General features: G+C 52.8%; 1 protein-coding gene across 1 annotated transcript in view; it reads right to left on the reverse strand.

Moving 5' to 3' along the window:
- CPED1 (cadherin like and PC-esterase domain containing 1) overlaps positions 1 to 12249 on the reverse strand; it is a 349963-nt gene that overhangs the window by 212643 nt on the left and 125071 nt on the right. Inside the window, exons 4-5 of the mRNA XM_086967003.1 lie at positions 9537 to 9685; positions 7239 to 7273 (exon numbers count right to left, since the gene is read on the reverse strand). Coding sequence (XP_086823129.1) covers positions 7239 to 7273; positions 9537 to 9685 — 184 coding nt within the window. The remainder of the gene's footprint in view (positions 1 to 7238; positions 7274 to 9536; positions 9686 to 12249) is intronic.

The following is a 12249-nucleotide window of genomic DNA, read 5'->3' on the forward strand; positions in this document are numbered from 1 at the left end:
CCTGCAAGGGGGACCAAAAATCGCTAGGCGTGCACCGGGCGGGCAACAGTTCTGCATAAACGCCATGTTGGTCCTATGGTATGTGAGGTCATCGAGCCATTCCTTAAATTTCGGTGCTCTCCCCCTCCCCCATCTGCAAGCTATTCTCCGCTTAGCGAGGAGCAGCGCAATGTCCACAAATTTGCGGTCCGGCTTGGGCACATGTTTGGTATAACCCAGCAGCATCACTATTGGTTCCATGGGCAGAGGGCCAGCAATCATTATTTGGAGCGCGGCGTGTACCTGTTCCCAATACGTCTGTATGGCTCCACATTCCCAGGCCAGATGAAGGAAATCCGCGCCGATCGCCCGGCATCTAGCACACCTGTCATCTTCCGAGAGATGAAACCGCAGTTTCCTGACTGGGGTATAATAGTAACGTTGCACAAACTTATAGTGAATAATTTTCAACCGACAGCTAGAGGAAACCCTAGCCGTGACCGAGCAGCAATAACTCCACTGCTCATCTGTGAGTGCAGAAGGCAGTTCAGAGTCCCAGTTAGTACGAGCTTTCGGCAGCACCATTGGGCGCTGCTCACGTACAGCGGCATATAGTTTGGACACCAAGTGCTTGCCATCTGATACGAGCATGACATGCAATGGCAGCACCGTCCCAGGTTCTTCCGGGAAGTTGGGAAGTATGTCTCGCATACCCTGTCGGAGTCTGATATAGTAAAACACCTCCATGGGTGTCGGGGGAGTAATCTGGAATATCTGTTCTTTGGTACGGAACGTTCCTTCCTGAAATAAGTCACCCCATGTATTAAGGTGTACGCGTTTGCACATGGACCGAAATCCGTTCTCCGTTAAAAGTGAAAGTTTCGGGTGATATGCAAGGGGTAGTGCCGGGGAATAAAGCATGGGGGCGTTCAGCAGTTTAGTTACTCTCCGCCAGGCATCAATAGTACAGGTAACAGTGGTAGCAGGCGTCTCAACATCCCCGATCAGTCCCATCAGCATGCCCTTAAGCGGGAGCGGATGTACGATCCAATCCTCAGCAGCGACCTGCGGCATAAAGGGAGCGGGGTTAACCCAGTGATAGGAGTGTTGAGCCTGAGCACTGAGATAGTATATTTCCATGTCGGGCACATCGAATCCTCCCCTATCGTATGGCTGCGTTAAGACCCTCCAGCTAAGGCGTGGTTGCTTTCCACCCCAGAAAAGGCGCAGTAGCTCAGAACGGAGCCGTTTGAAAAAATAGGCTCCCGGGTAGTAGGGAATGTTTTGGAATAGATATAAGAACCTTGGGAGGACGACCATCTTGATCAGGGAAGCTCTTCCTGCCATCGAGATCGGCAGGGCCCGCCAGCGGGACACATTATCAGTCAATTGCGAGATAGCCGCCCCATAGTTTGATCGGATAGTGTCGTCTTTATTGAGCGACACCTCTATGCCCAGGTACCTTAAGTCAGAGCTGCACCATTCCAGGGGGTAATCCAGCGGAAAACGGGCTACTGATGCCGTGAGGGGGAAGAATTGCGACTTCTTCCAGTTTATGTGTACCCCGGATATGCCGCCGAACGCCACGAATTCCCTCAGTAGCGAGTTAAGGTGATCTTGTGGGTGACGCACATACAAAGTGACGTCATCTGCATAGAGGGAAATACTTATCTACCGCTGAAGACAGTTAAAGGCACTGGCCTTGTGCAACTGTCGGACTCTACAAGCCAACGGTTCTATCGCCAAAGCGAAAAGCAGGGGTGACAGGGGGCAGCCCTGCCTAGTCCCTCTTGTGATCGGCATCAGTGTCGAGAGCACTCCATTGACGACGACCCTGGCGACCGGTGAGGTGTAGAGCAGTTTCACCCAGGCTATAAAGATCCGGGGGAACCCCATTCTGCTCAGAATAGCCATTAGGTAACCCCACTCCACCGAATCGAACGCCTTGGTGGCGTCCAGAAACACAGCAGCGATCGGCAAGTCGGGCGAGATGGTGGGTATGAGGGAGAACAGTGTACGTAAGTTATGGGACGTAGCTCTCCCCGGGACGAAGCCAGATTGGTCCGGCAACACCAGGGTGTTCATAAGTAGGGACAGCCTAGTCGCCAGCACTTTTGCAAGGATCTTCTCATCGCAGTTTAGCAGCGACAGGGGCCGATAGGCATCTGTGTCCTTCGGATCCTTCCCCGGTTTCAAAAGTGACGTGATCGCTACCTCTCTCATGGAGCCCGGCAGTATCCCTACCTCGAGCGAGTCCTCGAAGACCTCCTTCAGTACCAGCGCCATGATGTCGATGTAGCATTTATAAAATTCGGCCGGTAGACCGTCCAGCCCCGCCGCTTTGCCATTGCTAAGGGACATGATCGCCTCTCTGATCTCGTCCAGTTCGAACGGGCACCCCAAGAACGCCCTGTCACTATCACTTAGCCAGCAGAGTGCGATGTCGTCCAGGAAGTTACCGAACTCCACCTCGCCTACCTGCTGCGTGGAGTATAGACGCTTGTAGTGCTGTAGGAAGGTGTTTTGAATTCCTTTAGAATCCTGGTAAATCCTACCCTCCCCATCAGAGATTTCCAGGATATGGGTGGCGAAGCGCTGGTGCCTTGTGAGAGCAGCCAGCACCTTTCCCGGTCGGTCCCCCTCACAGTAGCGCCTAGCCGTCCAGTATTTGCCCCGGAATTTCGTTTCCCTAACCGCTTCTTCCTCATAGGTCGACAGTAGAGCCCTGAATTTCCCCGCTAGGTCAGGGCAGGGGTTACTGACCATCTCTGCCTCCAGCGCCTTAAGCTCTGCTTCAATTTTAGTTAATGTGCGCACTATGTCCCTCAGTATTCCGCAACTTTTAGAGATCGTAATCCCCCTCACTGTCACCTTAAAGGCTTCCCAGATTGTTTCGACCTTGTCGACCGATCCCCTGTTCCTCGGAAAAAAGGCTTCAATCTCCTCTCCCAGTTCATGTCTAAAGACAGGGTCCAGCAAGGCTGAGGGAAAGAGCCGCCATGGCGGTCGCACTCTAGCGTACCCCGGCATTTCCAAGGCTGTCAAGACAGGGCAATGGTCCGAGTAGGTACGAGGCAGATGTTTCACCCGACCAACACCCCCAGCTAGGCCTCGCGAGATAAAGCAGTAATCGATCCGCGCCCATGAGCGTGCATGTGCTGTAAAATGTGTACCTTCCCTAACCGCCGGGTGTGTGTGCCTCCAGCTATCCACTAGTCCAGCCTCTGTTAGTATGCCCTGAAGTGTATCTCTGGCATTCGTGTTGTATTGTACACTACCGTCCGATCTATCTGCTATAGGACATAACGATAGGTTGAAGTCCCCCCCCAAATAATGTGAGTGGCTTCAATTTCCAGCACATGGCCCCACAGCGACAGAAAGAAACCAGGAGTGTCAACATTAGGTGCATAACTATTCACAAGCATTATTACATCAGTGCCCAATCTCCCCCAAAGGATGACGTACCTCCCCTCCTTATCCGCTCGCACCCCCAGCTTTTGAAACGGCAGTTGTTTGTTAACTAAAATAACAGTCCCCCTAAAGTACGTGGAATAGGAGGAAAACTCTCTCACACTCGCCCATCTGCTCGCAAACCTAGGGACACTATTCGGGTTAAGGTGGGTTTCCTGGAGCATCGCTATCTGCACATGGTGTCGGTCTAAATAAGCGATCACATTCCTGCATTTGTGGGGGTTATTAAGGCCACGGACATTCCAGGACATTATGGAGACAGTATTCGACGTATCATCACCTGTGTTTGTCGCCGTATCCCTGAAAGAAGCCTTTGGTCAATGCTTCAGCCCTCAATCTAGATGTACCAAGAGCCAATCCTTCCGCTGTCCAGAACATTCTCTTCATACGAACAACCATACTTTCATATACCCGAACTCCAGTACCTGCACACTTGTCATGAATGCCATCCGCAACAACAGTTCTACTTTCAACAACTCGCATCCCAACAACCAAGTCCCACCCCTCCCTCCATGCACAACAGTCCACCCCCCGATCTCCAGCTCCCCCCCCCACCCACTGAAGCAACCCAATCTTGCCAGTACCACATCCCCCCCTACCCCGAACCCAACAATCAAGAACAAAAGAAAAACCTTTTGGGGAATCCCCTCCTAAGGACACTAGAGGAATGCACCCAAACACCCCAACACTCCCCTCTCGACCCGCATGCGCCATACGGGGAAGACAGAGAAGGTGGGGCGGTGCCTGGCATGTGTTACCCCTGCAGGCTAGAGCCCATATATCAAGTCAGCTTCTCTCAACACCTCCCCTCATGCCGGAAAAAGGTTCAGGAGGTCCATCCCAGGAGCAACCGCTGCTCATTCCAGTCTCTGCTCTGCTATCGATTTGCCCAGTCTTAGATCAACTCCAGCAGAGGGGCAAATATATACAAAAACAGTTGTCGCTCACTAGTGATCCACAATGTAGCAAATCTACCATCCATGTGTCTACAGGCAGGACCGGGTCTCCCCGGCGGCAGCAGGCATCTCAAATCCAAGTCCAGCCGCTGTTCCATCGCGTGGAGTCAGTAATCGAATGTTCACAAGGGCACAGTTAGGACTCCTCGTGCTCGGCAGGGTTCACGTCAGCCTCATTTCGCCTGTCCCTTCTGGCAGTGCGTAGCTTCCGAACATAGTCCTCGGCCTGCTGCGGGTTTGTAAAAAAGTGTTGTTTGCCCTGGTGGGTCACTCTGAGCCGAGCCGGGTACAGAAGCGCGTAGTCCACTTGCATGTCCCTCAGCTTCTTCTTCACGTCTAAGAACTTCCTCCGCTGGTCCTGCACCATGGGCGTAAAGTCCGGGTACAGGGAGAACTGTACACCGTCACAAGTTAGGTTCCGAGTCGTGCGGGCTGCGCGAAGTGCCGTGTCGCGGTCCCAGTAGTTAAGCAACCGGGCGATGATGGGTCGTGGCTGCGCCCCTGGCTTGGGGACCGGACCCAGGGAGCGATGCGCCCGCTCGACAATAAATTGGCTGGAGAAGGCCTCCTTACCCACTGCCGTGATGAGGATTCGCTCGACATAGTCCTCCATGCGCCCAGTGTTGGTGGATTCCGGAACCCCCGTGACGCGAATGTTGTTGCGTCTGCTCCTCGCCTCCAACTCCTCGTTCTTCGCCGCTATCACTCTCAGGATATTGTCCATTTTGTTAGGCGCATATCGTGGGCAGCGGCCGTGTCCTCTGAGGTAGAGATGCACCTCTCCGCCTCCCCCAAGCGCTCCTCGTGGACCTCTAGTTTCTGCGCAACCCCATCCATTCTGGATGATAAGCGGTCAACCTTGTCAACTATCGTGGCGAAGCCCTGCCGCATCTCCTCCATCATCAGTCTCAGCTCCGGGGCTAAAGGGTTAGAGGGGGGCTCAGTGCCTGACGGTCCCGGGGCTCCACTGGTTCCCGCCATGCTGCGCAACGGTTTTTTGGCTGCCGCAGGTTCGAAAGAGAGCTTGGGCTGTTTATTGTCATTTTTACCCATCGCGCCTCGACTGTGAACACCCACTGGGTCCTGCGACTGGTGCTAATGTCTGTGCCCACTGTTCCTAACCCAGTCAGCGTGTCCTGATGGCCCCCCGCGCGGCAATCGCGTCCGAGGCGGTATCTCCTCCTCGAGGCCCGAAGTATCACAGGCGATCTCTCACCCCCAGAGCCCCCGCTCCGGTGATTCAGCTGCGGGTGAGGTGGTGCGGTATTGCGCTAAGCCCCGCGGTCCGGAGCCCAGGGAGAGTTGGCGGGGGGTGGTGGTAGGCCGCTGGGCGTGGGGGGAGGTCAGTGCGCCAAATGCGGGAAGCAGGGTCCGCAGGCCGGGCAATACCTATGCCCTCCGGAGGTCCGTTGTTGCCTCACAGGTCCCCGCCCCCGGGTTGCAGCAGGATACAGGGGCAGTTGCAGGGTTGCAAGGCGCGAGGCCGGGGAGCCGTCCGCCCCCCTCGGCAGATCCAGAGGGGGGCGCCGCTATGTTCACCCGGTCCTTCAGCGGTCCAACGGGGCAGCGCGCAGCATCCCAGCGCACCGCAGTGGCTCCGCGGGGGGAGAGACTCACCTCCGCCGCCGCACGAAGGCCTCCAGCAGGCCCTCCTCCTGCAATTCAGGCCCCTCAGCTCCGAGGCCTAGCCGCCTCGTGGAGAGCCGCGGCCTCGCGTGGTCCGATGTCCGGGCGTCTCGGCAGTGCACCGCAGCAGCGTTCACCGGTCAAGACGCAAAGCTGTGTAACTCAGGCATCCGATGTCGGATCTCTCCCAAAGTCGGACCGGAGCTGCGTCTCAGGTAGTTTCACCAGTGCTGCGATTCCTGGGCGTCCACCCGCAGGTCAAAAGGATATATTAAGGATCTTTCTGGCCAGGCAGCCAGAGCCTCACTGAAGTGCGGCCATTAGTTAGTGCGCCCTCTAGCGCCCCCCTAAATCGAATCATGTCTTTTAATGCCGGGAAGAAGTCCGATCAAAGAGACAGGAAGAGCCTGGCCATAGGGAAAAGGGCTGGGGCAGTGCTTTAAATGGGCCAGTACTCACAGGTACTGAGTACTGGCACTTCTTATTTTTATCACTGTTCATACCGGTACTTCGCTACTGCCTAGGGGAGTACCAGTACTCATGAAAGGTAAGCTCATTGGCTGCTAGTGCTGGTGAGCACTAGGATGTCCGAGAAGAAGCTGTCTCTGACAGCCAAGGCGCTTCTGTAGTCCTTAACTCAGCCGCTTTTGTGTTCATGTCTGCTTGTTTGTTTGTGTGCATGCACACTTGAGGATATATAGCATTGTGCCGAACAACAACAAATAACGATATGACATTAAGAAGTTGCAAATATTACAAAACAAGGACATTTTTAACCTATTATCCTATTTGTCTTTCTTTTTGTGTAATGATTTGACTTGTTTTGTTAACATAAATGCATTTCTGTAGTGTTTTGGTATGTGCTGCAACTGGTATAGAAGTCATTATGGATCATCATATCTTGGCCTTAGCTCCGCCCACTTGCCACACCTCCAGCTCATTTTAATGAGTACCTGCACTTATTTTTTCCCATTTAAAGCACTGGCCGGCGCTGAGAAGGGAGGCAGTAGGGAAGCACAATACAATCGAGATGCTAGTTTGGGTGCCGCATCGAATAAACAGCTCTAACACCCATTTTGTAAACGCAAGAAAGGTAGATAAAACAATTCAAGCACTTGTTTTGGAAATTCTGAACACAGTAATTCTCTTACTGTGCTTTCTTCTCTTCTTGTTTTTCAGAAATATGAATGCTACCTAGGGAATTACCTTCTTTGGTTGGGTCCTTTTCTTGGAAAATGTCTCTACAAATAAAAAAAAGTGTTATGAATTAATTACATGAAGGTTAACTAAGGAAAGATGCTATTGTACAAATTTGTAATCAAGGTTAATTCGAGTTTTTGGTATAATAAACGGCTCAACATCAACTCCAAACATTCCCAGTGCCACTAAAAGAGAAACCTGTACCCTGCCCTCTGCCAACCTTTATATGGACGCCTCACAAAGAAAACTATCTTAGGCCCTGAGTAAGATCAACTCAGAGAAGGGTGTGACATTTATTGCACCCCCCAGGGGTTGGAATTATCGGTGCAATTACTGCCAGCAACATGGGGTCTACAATTCAGCTTTTGATGTTAATGCACCAAAATGCACATGTCCAGGTATTTACCGGGCAGTTCCCATGTTACATTTTGGTAGAATCGATCTGTCTGAAGTAGGTGCTGCCATTCTACACACAGTACTCGTAGTCTGGACACGTGTCGTAACTGGAGGCTTGGCTCATATCTCAATTAATAAGAATAGCTGTAATCGGGACGTAAATCGGAATTTGCCTTACAATACATCTTATACTGAGCTGCATTTAACTATATGACCCATAGCCTGTCTAAAATGGAGCCCATCCAAGTATGAAACTGTCAGGATTCGGCAATGGATAGGCTGAGCGGGTCCGTAGTACGGAGCGAGCAGCCAGAGAACTACAAGTCCCGGCATGCCTTGGGGCGCGTTCCGTTTCCGACGTCGGAAACGTGACGCGGAAATAAATGCCGATTATTATGGACCAACATCCTGGATTTACATGCTGGTTGCTGTGAAGCCGTACTCGTGATAAGGATATTCTAGAGGGTGAGACGTGCCTTTGGGAAACAGCAAAGAACACGCCAGCACGGTGGTTTCTTACGCATTGGGCGTGAGCATTCTGGAAACCGGACCGAAGCTTTCTCGGCTGAGAAAGCATTTATACTCGCGGGATTCCAAGTCCGTGAGAGAGATTCTGGAGAAGTGAATCCAGGGGTATTGTGAGTAACGTAACTCTGGGATTTGGAGTTCTATTTCTATGTACTTGGCCCGGAGGTGGATCTAGATCTTGTCTATGGTATAATGTGGTCATGTGATTATTCCAACAGCTTCTTGTTCTTTTTCTTGCAGTCATAGAAATATCCCAGGTACCTCATTAAGGTCTATCTTCTATTTACAAAACTACATTACTTTCTTCACAGGCAAAGAGGTGGGGGGTTAGATGCTAGGTGTATAGATAACATCTGAGTCTATAGGGAAAGGAGTGTGATAATCTGTATTGTGTTTTGTCATTACACCTCTCCCTTCCCGCCGTCCCTTTCCTTTCCTTCCTTTTCTTCCCGAGTCGAATCGTTTCTCATTGTAAATGTAAATGTAAATGTATTGTAAATGTATTGGCATTTATATAGCGCACTACTTACCCGTAGGGTCCCAAGGCGCTTCGACCGCTGCGAAACCCTTCCTGGCTTCCCTGAGAGATGGTCCCTTAATGGGTATCTCCAGGGTGAGACCAGGCATCCCCGGCGGTCTGGTGGGGCCGTTAGTGAAGATGAGGCAAGCTAATGCCCAGAGTTGCCGAGTGTGATCGCTGATCAGAGTGGGCACCGAGGCGAGAGAATTATCGAGTCCGCTGACCCTGGTCCAGAAACCTGCCGCACCGGGAATCGAACTCTGGTCCCGGGCTGTCCTCTGCTCTCGGGTCTGCCGCCTCTAACCAGTGAGCCACACTACTTCATTGTCTGTAGCAGGCCCGGACTGGCCGTTGAGGGCACCGGGCAATTCCCCGGTGGGCCGCATGGTTGGGGGCCGGTTTTGGGGCCATGGGGCCGTTTTTGTTACAGGGCCGTTATGCTGCAAAAACGGCCCTGTAACAAAAACGGCCGAAAACCGGCCCTGTCACAGAGCGCGGTCGCACCTCTCCCCCCTCCCCTCTCCTCCCGGAGGGGGTAGGGGGGGCGGGCGAGCACTTTGCCAGGGCCGTTTCTGGTTCCCAGTCCGGCCCTGGTCTGTAGTAGTATTTCAGACGTGGGGAGGATTCTATCAGGGAGGTTATAGGACCTTCAGCAAAGCCCCGAGGAGACGGACCGTGGAAGCCTGACAGAAACTTAGACTTTCATACCTGAATTTGGGAGTTTCCAGTGGAAATATGCTGACAGCGGGCCAAACAACTAAACATAGTATTTGTCCCACACTATTCGAGCACAATCCCACTTGTAAACAGTGTCAGCAGAGCATGTTATGGTTATAGTTTATAGGGCTGAATCTGCTTACCCCTTCTGCGTATTTGGTCCTAATTCTGAGGGATGTATCTTGCTGACTTTCTCCGCAGCCACCAGCAATTTGAGTAGTGCTTTTTCCAAGTTAGCAAAGGTCTGCCTCATAGAACCGTCTCTGAAGACACTTGCAAGCAATAATGGCAGCTGTAAAGAGACAGATTTTATTCCCAAACATACAATGGTGTAATTGATTGTATATTAAAGATTGAATCCGTCCTAATCAGTTTTTTGGAGCAGCAAGAGCTATCACACCTGGAACACATGTTTAGCTTTTGAAACACTTAAAGAAAGATAAAAATAGACTAGCACCCTTCTAGAAAACCATGGGAGGGAGGGTGCGGCAAGCCAGAACAGACAACTATAGAAGGAGGGAGGGCGGGGCAAGCCAGCACGGACAACGAATGGAGGAAAGGCGGGCAGGGCAAGCCAGCACAGACAACGAATGGAGGAAAGGCGGGCGGGGCAAGCCAACACGGACAACAATGGAGGGAAGGAGGGCGGGGCAAGCCAGAACAGACAACTATGGAGGGAGGGAGGGCAGGGTAAATCACCACAGACAACAATGGAGGAAGGGAGGGCGGGGCAAGCCAGCACAGACAACAATGGAGGGAGGGGGCAAGCCAGCACAGACAACAATAGAGGGAGGGAGGGTGGGGCAAGCCAGAACAGACAACGAATGGAGGGAAGGAGGGCAAGGCCAGCCAGCACAGACAACAATGGAGGGAGGGAGGGTGGGGCAAGCCAGAACAGACAACGAATGGAGGGAAGGAGGGCAGGGCAAGCCAGCACAGACAACAATGGAGGGAGGGAGGGTGGTGCAAGCCAGAACAGACAACAAATGGAGGGAAAGAGGGCGAGGAAAGCCAGAACAGACAACAAATGGAGGGAACAATGGCGGGGCAAGCCAGCACAGACAACAATTTAGGGAGGGAGGGTAGGGCAAGCCAGAACAGACAACTAAGGGAGGGATGGAGGGCGGGGCAAGCCAGAACAGACAACAAATGGAGGGATGGAGGACGTGGCCAGTCAGCACAGACAACAATGGCGGGAGGGAGGGCAGGGCAAGCCAGAACAGACAACGAATGGAGGGAAGGAGGACGTGGCCAGCCAGCACAGACAACAAATGGAGGGATGGAGGGCGGGGCAAGCCAAAACAGACAACGAATGGAGGGAAGGAATGCAGGACAAGCCAGCACAGACAATTAATGGAGGGATGGAGGACGGAGCTAGCCGGGACAGACAATTAATGGAGGGAAGGAGGGCGTGGCCAGCCAGCACAGACAATGAATGGAGGGAAGGAGGACAGAGCTAGGCAGCACAGACAATTAATGGAGGGAAGGAGGGCGTGACCAGCCAGCACAGACAACAATGGAGGGAGGGAGGGTGGGTCAAACTAGAACAGACAACGAATGGAGGGAAGGAGGGCAGGGCAAGCCAGCACAGACAACGAATAGAGGGAAGGAGGGCGAGGCAAGCCAGAACAGACAACAATGGAGGGAAGGAGGGTGGGGCAAGCCAAAACAGACAACAATGGAGGGAGGGTGGGCCTAGCCAGAACAGACAATGAATTGAGGGAAGGAGGGCGGGGCTGGCCAGCACAGACAACGATGAAGGGAGGGAGGGCGAGGCAAGCCAGAACAGACAACAATCAAGGGAGGGAGGGTGGGGCAAGCCAGCACAGACAATTTAGGGAGGGAGGGTGGAGCAAGCCAGAACAGAAAACGAATGGAGGGAAGGAGGGCAGGGCAAGCCAGCACAGACAACATATGGAGGGAAGGAGTGCGGGGAAAGCCATCACAGACAACAATGGAGGGAGGGAGGGTGGGGCAAGCCAGAACAGACAATGAATGGAGGGAAGGAGGGTGTGGCAAACCAGCACAGACAATTAAGGGAGGGTAGGAGGGCGGAGCAAGCCAACAGAGACAGCAATGGAGGGTGGGGCAAGCCAAAATGGACAACAATCGAGGGAGGGAGGTTGGGGCAACCCAGCACAGACAACAATTTAGGGAGGGAGGGTGGGGCAAGCCAGAACAGACAACGAATGGAGGGAAGGTGTGCGGGGCAAGCCAGCACAGACAACAATTTAGGGAGGGAGGGTGGGCGGGGCAAGTCAGAACAGACAACGAATGGAGGGAGGGTGGGGCAAGTCAGCACAGACAATTAATGGAGGAAAGGAGGGCAGGGCAAGCCAGCACAGACAATTAATGGAGGGAAGGAGGGAGGGGCAAGCCAACAAGGACAAAAAACGGAGGGAGGGAAGGGGCATGCCAAGGTGGACAACAAACGGATGGAAGGTGGGAGGGTGGTGGAAAGACAACACATATAACAAATGGAGGGAAGGAGGGTGGAGGCAAGACAACAAGGACAAAAAATGGCAGGAGGAAGAGAGGATGGGGCAAGCCACAATGAACAGCGGGAGGAGGGAGTTTAGTTTGCGGCAAGCACACTTGCAGGGGAAGAACAAGGCGGGGGAGATGTAAACGCGAGTGCCAGCTAAAAGACACACTCTGGTAGAGAGCTTAAATCCAACTGGTCCATAAACCCAGCCTCTAATAACCGGATGACAATAAATGGTTTGGAACTGACTGTGGAGCACAAGAGAATAGAATCACATAATGATACTGAATACATTTTTTGAAGGTTTTCTCAGTCAGATGATAGGGACTCCCTTGGACAAAAGTAGCCCTTATGGTAAATATAACCTAGGA

This window comes from Lissotriton vulgaris, chromosome 1_1 (genome assembly GCF_964263255.1).
Source record: "Lissotriton vulgaris chromosome 1_1, aLisVul1.2, whole genome shotgun sequence".
Lineage (NCBI taxonomy): Eukaryota > Metazoa > Chordata > Amphibia > Caudata > Salamandridae > Lissotriton > Lissotriton vulgaris.